The sequence below is a fragment of the Neovison vison genome, chromosome 2 (assembly GCF_020171115.1).
Source record: "Neovison vison isolate M4711 chromosome 2, ASM_NN_V1, whole genome shotgun sequence".
In the NCBI taxonomy this organism is placed as follows: domain Eukaryota; kingdom Metazoa; phylum Chordata; class Mammalia; order Carnivora; family Mustelidae; genus Neogale; species Neogale vison.
In genome coordinates, this window is record NC_058092.1 from 187,900,496 (window position 1) to 187,914,857 (window position 14,362).

General features: G+C 34.3%; 1 protein-coding gene across 3 annotated transcripts in view; it reads left to right on the forward strand.

The window, feature by feature from the left end:
• ADK (adenosine kinase) overlaps positions 1–14,362 on the forward strand; it is a 555,049-nt gene that overhangs the window by 60,749 nt on the left and 479,938 nt on the right. For all 3 annotated transcript variants that reach the window (XM_044239872.1, XM_044239870.1, XM_044239871.1), the window contains one exon: positions 11,240–11,293. In XM_044239872.1, the coding sequence (XP_044095807.1) occupies positions 11,240–11,293 (54 nt within the window). The remainder of the gene's footprint in view (positions 1–11,239; positions 11,294–14,362) is intronic.

Sequence of the window (14,362 nt, forward strand, 5' to 3'; positions counted from 1 at the left end):
TGGAAAAAACCTAAACTATGTAGAAGTGACTAAACTAAAAGCAAAATCTAGAGTAAGTTATTAGTTCTATAGCAGCACTCCCCCCTAGAATTTTCTGTAATGATGGAAGTGTTGTGTATTTGTGCTGTATAGTATGATAATCAGTAGCCTTAGCTTTGAACATTTGAAGTGTGGTGAGTACAACTGATGAATTGAATTAAATTTTTATTTAATTTTAAATAATTAAATTTATTTTTTAAATGTCATTATTATTTTTTTAATAATCTCTACACCCAATGTGGGGGTCAAACCTACAGCCTCACAATCAAGAATCATACCCTCTTCTGACCGAGCCAGCCAGGTTCCCCTAATTAATTAAATTTAAATAGTCATATATGGGGATGCTTAGGTGGCTCAGCGGTTAAGCATCTGCCTTGGGCTCAGGTCATGATCCCAGGGTCCTAGGATTGAGTCCTGCATGGGACTCCTTCCTCAGCAGGGAGCCTGCTTCTCCCTCTGCCTGCCTCTCCCCACTGTTTGTGCATGTTCACTTTCTCCCTCCTCTCTCTGACAGATAAGTTAAATAAAATCATTAAAAAACAATAAATAGTCATATGTGATTAGTTGTTACATATATAGTGCAGCTTAGGTCTTATTACAAAACTGTATTTTTTTTTCATAGGTATACATTTTTTCTTAGGTTGACTCTAGGTTTTTAAAAAATAAATTTGCTATTGTGGGTAGAATATTTTTTTAATAATATTTTTTAGGTTATTACTGGTATTTGGAAATGCTACTAAATTTTGAATATTTTCTTTAACTTGGTTACCTTGTGCATTAAAAGAAAGATGGTCTTTGACTCTTCTGAATTCTAGATTCTTAGATTTGGGATAAACTGGCATTTGATTTGAAATTTTAGACTATTTCACACACTAAGTGATTAGTCTTGAATTGCTCTGAGGCTTCCTCCAATAAGATCTAAACTGTTGAAATTGAATGAACACAGACTCAATTATGGAGCTTTTATTTTGCCCCATGTATCGTAAGATGGTGTTCCTCGTGGATTCTCAGATTTGACTTATAATACTGAGAAAATGGTATTCCTCAGGCTTACCTAAATATGGATTCATTTTTAATAGTTCATGTTGTTCAGTACAAGTGTTTTGGAGCACTTGCCTTGTCGTCAACATTTTGCCAAGTACTAGGAGTGCAGAGGTAGGTAAGTTTCTTGCCTTTAAGCAGCTGGTAAGTCTGACTGAAACTACAGATGTAGAATGAAATCACCTCATTAATGTGGCATTATAGACTAAAGATTAAGGGTGTGCTTTGGAGCCACTTGCAGTTGTGTGACCTTGATTGTGTTTCTTAATCTATGGAAAATCACTTTTCTTGTGAAAAAAAAAAAAAAAGGGTGGGGAATATTAGAATAGGACTGTTATAATGTGAGGATTTGAATTGAGGTCATTTAGGTATTTGTCAAATGTTAGCTAGTGTTATTGGCTACTTAGGAGCTTGGAATGTCCCTCGTGTCTTTTTTATGGGCAAGGGAGAGCACTTGAGGGAGTTTTAAGCAGGGGAATGACTGGTCAGATTTACATTTAGATTTACAGAAAGCACGTGTCTGCAGCAGATCAGTGCATTTGAGGAGATAAATTAGAGAAGGCTGTGGTGGTAGAGTTGTTGATGGATGGTGACCTGATCATTGTACTCAGGAAATGATGGTTTGGAGAAAGTGCAGTAATATTTTATTGTTTCAAAGGTAAGGCTAATGACTGATTAACAAAGAGTGCAGAGGAATCAGGGATGATTTTCCAGCTTTTAGGTTTTGGTGACTGAGTAGATGGTGCTATTTACAATTGAGTTAGGGAGTATGAGAGAAAGACACGTTAGAGAAAGTGGAGAGATTGAGTTCAGTGTTGCTCATGCGTGAGATGAATATGAGATATCCAGGTAGACCCATTTAGAAGGTAATTGATTTATGTTTCTGGTGGGTAGAGATCTCATGACTGAAGGGGTGTATAATAAATAACAATTATATTTAATTTTTCTTTTGATACAGTGCCATTCAATAAAGACTAGCTGCTGCTATTATTCTGCCATCATCATCATCATCATTAAAATAGGTGATATTTATTTATTTTTTAAAAAGATTATTTATGAGAGAGAGCATAAGCGGGGGTGCAGGGGGGCAGAGGGAGGGAGAAGTAGGCTCCTTGCCACTTGGTCCCTGGACCACAGAATCGTGACCCCGAGCCACTTAAGTGACTGAGCCACCAGGGCGCCCTTAAATAGGTGATATTTGAAACAATAGGGACACCTGGCTGGTTCAGTTGGGAGAGTGTATAACTTGATCTCTTGGGGTCATGAGTTTGAGCCCCACAGTTGGGTGTAATGATTATGTAACGGTTACATACATACACAAACTAACTAGTTAACTTAAAGCAACTAATGGATGAGCCTTTGGAAAGAAAGGGTAAAAGTAAAGAAGGTAGACTAGAAGATTGGGTAAGTGAAAAAAATTATGGAAGGAGATAGAGAAGAAATAACAAGTTTTTAGCAGGAGAACTGAATAAAACACGGTCTTATGCAGTATAGTGAGCTTGTGTGACAGAGTGGTTAATAATATCACATGTAGGAGAGATGAGATGCCTAGTAACATAAAGCCTACAAGAATTCACTAGATTTGATGATAGGATGTCAGCAGTGAGCTCAGCTAGGTACATCACAGTGGAACATATAAGAAATAAATGAGGGGGTGGGGCGCCTGGGTGGCTCAGTCAGTTAAGCATCTGCCTTTGGCTTGGGTCATGATCCCAGGGTCCTGGAATTGAGCTCCATGTCAGGCTCCCTGCTCAGTGGAGAGCCTGCTTCTCCCACTCCTTCTGCCTGCTGCTCTGCCTGCTTGTGCTCTCCCTTTCTCTCTCTCGGTTAAATAAGTAAGTAAGTAAATAAATAAATCTTTAAGAAAACAGAAATGGGAAGTGTGTTGTGAAGTGTTTTTTTTTGTTGTTGTTGTTTTGTTTTGTTTTTGTTTTTGGATATGGCTTAATCTGGAGAAAAAAAGGCAAAAGAAATGTAGAAAAAAATTAAATTTCCTTGACAGCCCATTGACAAGTACTTGAAACAGGCAGGGTGACCTTCCTCCACGAACTCAACTGCCGCAAGGTTAATACTTTGGTAAGGATAAAAGGCAACTTCAGCTTTGGGTGAGCTTCAGGTTATAAGTGAAGTCCCCTTTAACTTATAAAAATCCCTTGGAAACTTCCTTCCTTTATTTTTATATTTCTTCCTTTATTTCTGTTAGCAGTCATCCTCCAAACATACGGCCCACTGATAACACTGAAGGGTCTCATGACTGAGGTTTTACTGGACAGTAGTAAATGGCCCCTCAAGGTCTTGGAAACCTTGCTTTCAAATTCCTTAGAGACTAACACTATCTCTAACCTCTCCCAATTTAAAAATATGTAATCAGTCACACCTCCCAATCCCAGTCCAGCTCTTTCTGCTTGGTCCTTTCCCTGTGCTGTAATAAAACCACCTGTTTTGTGCTGAAGACATCTCTAGAATTCTTTCTTGACTGTTTGCTTCTGAGCCCCAATATTTCACATTGTGGTCCAGTAGCCAAGCAGTGACATCTTCAAGCTGAATTCTAAAATTTCCTTTAATGAAAATATGTGCCTAATCATTTTGAATATTTATCAATGATTTTTTTAAGATAAAAACATAAGAAAAAAATTTAACAATACAAAGAATATAGTTCTATTTGTTTAAGTGTAAATCTGATTTAATTCTTTTTCTTTAGCCTTCTATAATTCAGTTATAATCCTCATTTAGCTTACTAATAAGGATTTAAAATATCTTTTCATAAACTTTGTTACTTTTTTGCTATTATTTTCATTTTAACTCTGGTTTACCCTTTAATCTGTTTCTTTGTAAGCCTCTTAAATTGCAACTGTAGTCTGAAACATTGCTGTGGTGATTAACACTTTTGGTCTCCCTTATTTCCCTTTCAAATGTATTTAATATGTTTATTTTTTAATCGCTAGGATTATTAACCATGTTGTTTAAAATCTTACCACACCCACATTGTCTCTGATTGAATTTGCTAATTCTGTAAAACTTTGCATGCTACTATTTGGATTCTTTGGACCATGTGGTAATATTTGTAGATTTCTTGAAATTTTACTTGTTTAATTCTCAGAGGGCAATCTTAGTTGCAAGTATTTATGGAGTATTTTATTGTTGTCCTCCTACCCACTTGTCATCTGTTGCTGTCCATATTTATACAATAAAAATATTTAGTTAAATTTATTTTAAAAATTTATACAAGAAAAGGTTTTTTTTTTTTTTTTAAAGATTTTATTTATTTATTTGTCAGAGAGAGGGAGAGAGAGCGAGCACAGGCAGACAGAGAGGCAGGCAGAGGCAGAGGGAGAAGCAGGCTCCCTGCCGAGCAAGGAGCCCGATGTGGGACTCGATCCCAGGACGCTGGGATCATGACCTGAGCCGAAGGCAGCTGCTTAACCAACTGAGCCACCCAGGCGTCCCTATAGAAGAAAAGTTTTGAACTAGTATTTGGAGGCTTAAATGTTCATTGGTTGAAAAGTTTAAGTAAAAATTACATCCAGGTGAATATTATGACTGGATTCTAAAGTGCTATATGTATTTGTTTTTAATATATTTTTTCTAATTTCGAAAGTAATTTGCTTATTTCAAAAAAAAGCACAAGGAGAATAAAAAAATCTGTAATCTATATAGTATTTTTAAGTTGTTTCCAGTTCTTTTTGGGAGAATATTACCAGTTTTTTTTTAAAGCTTAATCTTGAACCATTTTCCTATCATGCTGAAATTTACTGATTATAAATCTGCTACTTTCTTTAGTGTTTGCTTACAATTTTACTTTTCCATAAATAATTCCCTCATCGACATATTTGTACACAACACTGTTGTTATCTTGATGGAAATTTGTAGTTACCCATTTGCTTCAAAACATGTGAACACTTTACACTTCCTTTCCTCCCTATCTGAGCTAATTGAATTAGTCATTTTACAGAGGTAGATGCATTACAAGAAAGGCGGGAGAGGTGAGTATTTATTACATGCTCATGTGGTGGCACTTGAACACTTCTTGTATTTTCTTATTTGATCCACATAGCAACCCTGTGGCATAGGTACTTTCATTCTTCTTAGAGAAATTAAATGGCTTGCCCACTTCAAAAAGCTAATTAATGGACAGTAACACAGGACAGTAACGCAGATCTTAGACTTTCAGTCTAATGTTCTTTCACTCAGAGGTGCTCTGTGGATGCTTGAGGCAGATAAAGAAGGTGCTTTTCTGTATTCTCACCAGCTTTCTTATCTCTTGCTGATTGGAATAAGTGCTTGTCTTTATCCTCTTGTAAGTTAGGCAGAAAAAAGATTGAGAACTGCCACTATACATTCTGCAGCGTTTGGCCTTTTAGGGGCCATGTTTATGTTTAAATTAAGAAATGTGTATAGAAGCAGAACATCTATCTAATCATGTCTTTTGGAAACAAAACCCAACTAACGAATAGGCTGTACTTATTATCATTCTGGGAAAGACATGGTAGAAAGTTGAGATATGGTTCTCTACTTTCTAATTCCCACTAAGTTGGATTTTCCCCCTGATGTTTATTAATTTAAATCATTGAGGGGCACTTGACTGGCTCAGTAGGTAGAGCATGTAACTCTTCATCTTAGGGTAGTGAGTTCAAGCCCCACATTGGGCTTGGAGCTTACTTAAAAAAAAAAACAATGTTCAGAGAGTAAGTTAAATGTGATAGATTAAAAGACACTGTATATCTTCTGTCAACAACAGTTAGGTTGGCAGAATAGGACATACTAAATGAAAATGAGAAATACATGTGTTTATAATTCCAAATGTAAATAAACATCCAACTGTACATTTCATTGAGAAATAGCTCCATTATTTTAGTAGGGGTTATGGTCCTGATGATATATTTACCTTTACATTTATAATTTATACTTTACTTATACTTATACTTTACTTACTTTCAAGATAAATTTGAAGTATTTCTTAGTTAAAACACAATTTTTACAGTTACAGGTGTATACTATTTTTGTGTATATTTTTAAGTTGTATAAAGTTTTTATTCTCTTATGAATAAACATCTATATAAATAAATAGTTTGGTTATAGTTTATGAGCTTTGGAAATGTATTTAAGTTGCATGGAGGAACAAATACCTTGCTCTACTAGTGCCTTTTAAAAAATTTGCGAACTAGAACAGTGCTCCATTTTATAAGTTAGAATATTATTCTTTTAGGCAGAGAGATAGATAATTAATGACTATAGGTTATTCTAGTGGCATTTCATATAGTTATTAACCAACTGAAATTGGGTAATGTGAGTATTAATAAGGGAAAGTTCTTTGAAAAAAGTAGATCTAGATAGAAGTTTATGAATAAAGAAATACATGTACATGTCAGTATATTTATGGACATATGTAAATCAACACACATAAGCATATGTGTAGTAAAGATTTTGGTCTTGTTCAAAGAGATGTTTGGATTTTACCTTTGACTTCTGAGAGGTGATCTACATCATACCTGATGGAAGCATGTTTTATTTAGGATAGGCGCTGGCCACACCCCAATTGGTATCAGTTGACCCGAAAACGAAGTTAAACCACTTGGGCAGTCAGTTGATCAATCATGCCTACGTAATGAAGCCCCAGTAAAAAAATCTGGACACTGAAGCTTGGGTGAGCTTCTCTTGTTGGCAATACTGCATACCACGTTGTCACATACCAGCAACGTGCTGGATTGTCAGTACTGATGCCAGAACAAGCTTTGCATTTGGAGCTCTCCCAGACACTGCTCCATATGGGTCCTCCCTTGGTCTTTGACCTGTATCCTTTCCTTGTAATCTTTAACCATGAGTGTAATAGTTTTCGGTGAATTCTGTAAGTTCTTGTAATGAATTACTGAATCCGACGGTGGTTTTGGGAACCTCCTGAATTTGCAATTGGTGTCAGAAGTGAGGGTAGTATTAGGTACTATTTCCTCAAACTTTGCATTTTGGTCAACTTTGGATATTTATGTATGGTCCAGTTTCCTAAACTGCAGTGTGTAAGAGTCAAGGAAGAGATAAGGAAGATAAAACTGATTTAAAAAAACTAGCAAAGATGAAGAAAAATTAAAGTTATTGACATAAGATGAAAAGTTATCTGGTTTTACATAGGGAGAAATCAGATGAGAAAAAGAAATGCTATGGGAAGAATGACTGCTTTGGAGTTTGGAATTAGGGAACTAATTTGCTTGGAGAATAGTCCAGAATGGATCTTGCACATTTATTCTTGAGGATCTGGACAGGTACTCTGTGAATTAGGAAAGTAAAATGTCCCTTTTGGTGATTGATAAAAAATCAGACTATCTTTCCTTGCTTGCTTCTTGGCTATGTGGATGCCCCCCCTCCACCCCCCCCCCGCCCCGACCCTTTTTTTTTTCCTGGCTTCACCATTCCCTTTAAATTCTTATCCTGAGACTTTAAAAGGGAAGAGTATTTTGTTTGTTTTGTTTTGTTTTAATGGTAAAGAAACAGAGAAGAGAGATGAAGTGGGGAAGGAAGAGAAAGTTGTGGAATAGATAAAAGCTGTTCCTTTTTTGATGCTCTTAGGAAGAAGTCTTGTTACTCAGTGTTTTGTTTTAACACTGTACCTTGTGCTTCATTTTATTGTAACCTTATCATACCACAAGCAGTTATTTTTATTCTGATCAGGTACTGAATCTCAAGGTCCTTAAGTGCAGGAAATGTTTGTTATTCTTTATCACTAGCCAGCAGGAGAGGGAAAGTAACATTGGTTGAGTTGCTGTTGAGTTGTGTATTTTCAAAACACTTTGCTAAGACATAGATATCAAATCCACTGGTTTCAAACATTTTAATTTTCATAAAAATGTTTTAATAAACTTTAATAAACTTCCTCACTCATTAAGTTAAAATTTATGATTTTTTATTGTAATGTTTGCTATCTACCATCATCCATTTATTTAAAAAAATTTATTTTACCATCATCCATTTATAAAAAAGACAAAAATAAGTTCTTTTTTTCTCCTGAAAAATTTCATATTCCTTTCTCTGTTTAAATTTGTATTTCTATAAATTTTTTTTTCCAATTTATTTATTTTCAGAAAAACAGTATTCATTATGTATTTCTATAAATTTTTTTACCACCAGATTTTATCCTTCTGTAATGTATTTTTGTGTGCAAATTATCTTTTTATTTAATATAATATGCATATATAATGAAGATAATATATTTTTATGCATGTAAATTGAATTTTAAAATACCTCCTAATCATTAAGTTATAACTAATGTATACTTCATAAAACAACATAAATGTATTAAAATTTTGTTAAATAATTATTAAACAAAACATTTTATTGGAAGTGCATCTTTTAATGAGGTGAGTGAAACTAAGTTTTTTCATTTAGTTCAGCCTTTCTTGGATAATAATATGCAGTGCTGCTCAGCATCATTTTTATTTCCCTTTTTTTCTTTTTGAAATGTGAAGAGGTTCAGATAGGCGCTTCCTCAGAATGTGCCACTTTGGCATGTGAATTATTTTGAGTTGAAGGCACTTGAGACCCTGTGGGTTCATGAGAAACTATTGTCCCTCCCTTAACCTCAAGGAAGAGTCTGAACTGGGGAATCTTTCCCAGAATAAGAGTCGTTAACAGATAAATTATATCTGAGTGACACATTTATATGATAGGGAAAACATCAAATTACGACACATATATATATTTTTTTAATTGAGAAGGAGGGAGAGAGAGAAAGCAAGGAGGAGCAGAGGGAGAAGGAGAGAGAGAAACCTAAGCAGCCTCCATGCTCAGCCAAGAGCCCTCCATCTCAACACCCTGAGGTCATAACTTGAACTGAAATTGAGTCAAACGCTTAACCAACTGAGCCAGCCAGGTGCCCCCAAGCATCTCTTCTTATCTCCCTGTAAAGTGCATTCTTTCCTTGTAATCCCAGGTCCCTACTTCCTTCTCCTTATTTCAGAATGATACATATACCTCATTTTGTTTGACATCCTTGGCATTTCCGTGTCTATGTGAATTCCTCATATGTATGTCCATTACATTTGATTTTCTTCTTTTAATCTGTCAATTTGATTCTTAGTCCATCTAGAAGGACCTTTAAGGGGACAGGAGTTCTTGTCCCCTGAGAAACAGATGAGGAATTCTTGCTCCCTGACAGGTGGAAGTCCTGAGATATGTGTTCACATAATTAATTGGTTGGTAATGAGCAGAGTTTTATTTCAGCAGCAGCACTCAGTTGTTTGAGCTTCTCTATTATCAAATGACCTATCAACAAAAATTATTTTTATTTGTCTACAGCTGATTATTTTCTTAGGTCCTTTCTCAGTTTTGTTAGAAGCAAAGAATTGAAAACCACTGGACTTCCCAGTCATTAGAGTCATTAGAGACATTTAGTTTTAAGAAATACACTGAAAAAGACTTTAATAAGGCTTCCTAAATAGCTAGTAATTATATCTATTAGTGTTTTACTTATCGTTTACCTAAACATTTTAGGAGATGCTAGGGAAAGTTAAATATTGTTGATTGTAATATTGTTGATACCTATGTCAAAAGGATTTTTCTTGATAATATGTTCTTACTGAGTGCCTTAAACATGTTTTAGTCAAAACCATTCATTCAGTTGAAGACTGTTGTCTGCGTTGGAGTCATTGGTACAATTGTTCTTCATTGTCAAACATATCAGATTTACTTTCTTGATAAAGTCAAATAAATGATTTGACTTGTGTTTCTGTGACAACCATGTTCTGATATTTAATCCTCAGTAGATAAATGAAAGACAAGGAACTTTGTTTTTAATTTGTTGCTTGGAGGGAATAAGTTGACACTCTTTCTTGTTTTTTTTTTGGAAACTCTCTTAGCTTTACTTTATAGGATTCTTCTTGACAAGTAATGCAATCTTTAATCATGTAAATGGAATGGAAAAGATAAACTTTTTTTTATTTTGAAGATTTTATTTATTTATTTGACAGAGAGATCACAAGTAGGCAGAGAGGCAGGCAGAGAAAAAGGGGGTGGCAAGATCCCTGCTGAGCAGAGAGCCCGATGTGGGGCTCCATCCCAGGACTCTGAGATCATGACCTGGCCAAAGGCAGAAGCGTAACCCACTGAGCCACCCAGGTGCCCAAAGATAAAGTTTTTAAAGAAAAGTATAATCAACTTGTGCCCCATTCCGTAGTATATCTGAAAATAGAACATCCTGTGACAGCTCCCCATTTATAATTTGTAGCTTAGTTATTTATAGAAATAATGTCAAACAGTAAACTCTGTAGTCAGTTTATGGTACTTAAAGAGATTTTTTTTTTTAAAGAGATTTTGCAGACAAAAATATTATGAACCATTTCTCATTTAGCACTTAAGAGCTTTTTATATACCCCAGTTACTGCAGTATAGGTCTATTCAGGATGCCATTCTTTTTGTCAAGTGAGTAAAGGCATTTATGAGAGGGGAGGTAAGAAAGGAGAATCTACACAACGTTTCCACTTGAACTTCTGACCCATTGTCAGGGAGCTTAGTTTTTAGGAAAGGGTTGAATACAAGTGGAATTTGAAGTCCGTTTATTTTTTTCTGTGTACTGCTCGGAAATCCGTTTACCTTTAATATGACAAATATATGGTAATTTGGAAGATACCTGTTCTAATATTTATAGCAGCCTCTGTTTTATAGACGGGGAAAGTGAGATTTAAAGAAATGAAATAATTGCCTGTTGTTATTAAGCTTATAAATGGTTTAGTCAAGGAACTCAGAAACTAATTTCTCCTTCTAAGTCACACTACCTAGGACATAGTGTGGTACACAGATTTTTACTGTGTATTTAATGAATGAATGCACATTCTTTTGTGAATGCTTAAATACTTACTGTGGCAGTTTCTTGAATTTTGAACTGCTGGATGAATGTAACATTACAGATCATTCACTACTGAAGATAACTTGTGTTTTTGAAGGTCAGGTTGATCCTACTTCAGTTCTTTGGATAGTGTCTGCAGAAGTGACTAACAGAACAACAAAGAACTTAGACATTAATGTTTTATCAGTGAAGAGAGAGACTTGTAACACTATGGTAGTGCTTGTTTGATGGGGTTTAAATGACTGTATGTTGATAACCATAGTGAGATGTCCATGAGCCAAATGTGCTTATATGTTTATATGACCAGTATTTTTTTGTTTTGTTTTACAGGTATTCTCTTAAGCCGAATGACCAGATTTTGGCTGAGGACAAACACAAGGAATTGTAAGTACTTTAAGCCCTAGGTGGTACATAGTTTACTCCTCTATGGAGATGTATGTCAACAATCTGATCTTTAAAATTATGTGAAATATAAAGATATAATTAACACTCTGACCTTAATTCTAGTAAAAATAGTATAATTTACATTACATACAGTTAACATTGGTAATAATTCTTCCTGCATGCATGTTAAAACATGTAATATTTTATTCTATCATCTAGACCATGAGCATATTGGGAAATAATGTAATTTCATGATCTTTCCCCACATAAAATATTAAATTGTTTCTAGTTTTAGCTTTTACTCAGTTGACTTCCCCACCCTCATGCTTAAGATGGTGAAATCTAATTTTGTTTCTTTATGAAAAGTTAAATGCCTAGTATTGATTGGCATAAGGCAAAGCACTTTAAATATACAAAATTTTGTTCCTTTTTAAAATTTTAATGTTCTTAGGGTTCTTTCAGGTAGAAATAACTTGAACTTATGATTCTGGGATACCTCCATGGCTATTTTTCTGCTCTGTTTTAGTATTTCAAAGATTATTACTTCATAGAAACTTGGAGGTTTATTTAAAAATGACAGGTTTGGGAATTTTTTTAAAAAATCGTCTTAATCTTTTCAGTATCATGACATTGTCCAAAGAGGACAGCTAAAAAAAGAATTTATATGCTTCTATTTTCTAGTTAGTCTGCTTTCTTTTTCCCATTGTGAAGTAAGAAAGTTCTGATGACCTTAAATATTATGCAAACACTGAATGTCAAATAATACTGTAGAATTAAGAATTTGAGGAATCTGTGGCTGGCTGTACTCCTTCAGGTTTGACCACGCTTATTCTTGGTAATAGTTAGGGTTCTATCCAATTAATAAATACATTGGTGAATTTCATATGCTGCTTGGGGATTTCCCTAATGTTTGATAATCCCTAATGTTAAAGATATTTTAACATTGAACTCAGGTCCCTTATGGTTTAGTTTAATGCAGTCTTCAATTTGTATACACCTGTATGGAGAATAACTTTTGTGATAGAGTTCTTTAAGACTATTATTTTTAGACACAGCATAGGGAATATAGTTAATGATATTTTAATACCATTGTGTGGTGACAGATGGTAGCTAAGCTTGAGGTGAGCATAGAAAAACTTATAAAGTTGTATCACTGTTGTACAGCTGAAACTAATGTAACATTGTGTGTGTCAACTGTACTCAAATAAAAAGTCTACATAATATTTTTTTCTCAAAAATAAATTCTTTAAAATCTATTCCTTAAAGTACTTTTAAAAATTACTCTTTAAAAACCTTTTCCAAATTATTTTATTTCTTATTTCATATTGAAGACATTGTAATAAGTGTTAGTCTTAAAATGGTAGGACCAATGTTTAGGGAGATGTTTTCTTCAAGAATTTTTACAGTTGGTATATCCCATTGTTATGCTAGTTTTTTACTTTTCATATTTGTTCTGTCCTCATTTGATTATAATCTCCATAGTGGGTTGTCAAGTATACTGTCAAATTTTCTTCAGTTTCTTTCTTTGTGGCCAAGTATAATTAGTGAGGGTAGGTGATTTTCACTCTACCATTGGTTGGTTACTTGTTATTTATAGGTCTGATAACAGAGTTCTTTTGGTTTGAAAATTGGGTAGTCAATCTAAGGTTCCTTTGGGCTTTGTAGGCTATGATTAATACTAAAAACAGAAAACTGCTTTTAAAGAATATATTCATATTATTTCATATATAACCTATATAGTGTGTTAATTCATTTAAAAGTTCACATACTAAATATGGTAAAGTTCACTCCTATGGGTACTTTGGGTACTCCTATGGGTAGACTGATTTTTTTACTTAGATTTTATTTTGAAAAATTTTAAATATGCAGTATTTATTCACTCATACCCACCAACTAGATTTTATCATTAGCATTACCTGTCCGTTCATTCTTCTATCCATTCATTTCTTTATCAGTTTTTTTAATGCAACTGCAGACATCAGTATGTTATCCTCTAAATATTTTAAAATGTGTATCATCAACTACAGGTCAATACTTTATAGAATTTTTCTCCTTTACATGAAAACTTTATGCAATGAAATGCATACATTTTAAGTATACATTTGTTGAGTTTTGACCAGTGCATAAATGTTTGTAACCTGGGGCACCTGGCTGGCTCAGTCAGTGGAATATATGACTCTTGATCTCAGGGTGATGAGTTCGAGGCCCATGTTGGGTACGGAGATTACTTAAAAAAATAAAATCTTAAATAAAAAAAAATTAACAAAAATAAATGTTTGTAACCCACACCTCTAGATGTAAAGCTTCATCACCACCCCAGAATGTTTCTTTATGCCTCTTTGTAGTTTCTCTGCTCTTTTGCTCCCAGAGATAACTGTTATGATTTTTTCCACCATGGATTAAGTTTTCTCTGTTCTAGAATTTCTTATAAATGGAATCATATATGTGTATATATATATCTATATCCTGTTTTGTATAATACTTCTTTCGCTCAGTATAATGTTTTTGACATTTATCCATATATTAGTTAATTTCTTTTCATTGCTTGTTACTAATCCATTTGTTTATCCCTTCTCTTATGGTGGGCATCTATGCTGTTTCCTTTCCAGTTTTTGGCTCCTATGAGTAAAGTTGCAATTGACATTTTTGTACAAGTTTTTGTGAACATATTTTACTGCTGGGTAATTAGGAGTAGATTACTAAGTCAATAGGGTAGTAGTGGTTTTGGTTCTATAAGAAACTACTTGATTTTCTTCAGAGTAGTTGTACCATTTTACATTTCTACCAGCAATATGTGAGAGTTCCAGTTGCTCTGCATCTTCATCAATGTTTGGTGGTGTTGGTCTTTCTAATTTTAGCTATTTTGGGGTGTGTGTAGTGGTATCTCATTGTGGTTTAATTTGCATTTCCGTGATGACTAATAACATTGAACACTTACACATTTGTGTATTGGCCCTTTGTATTTTCTTTGGTGAGTGTGTTCACATCTTTGGCCAATATGAAAAAATCGGGTTGCTTTTTTTTTTTATTGATGAGTATATATTCTAGGGACATCTGGGTGGCTTAGTC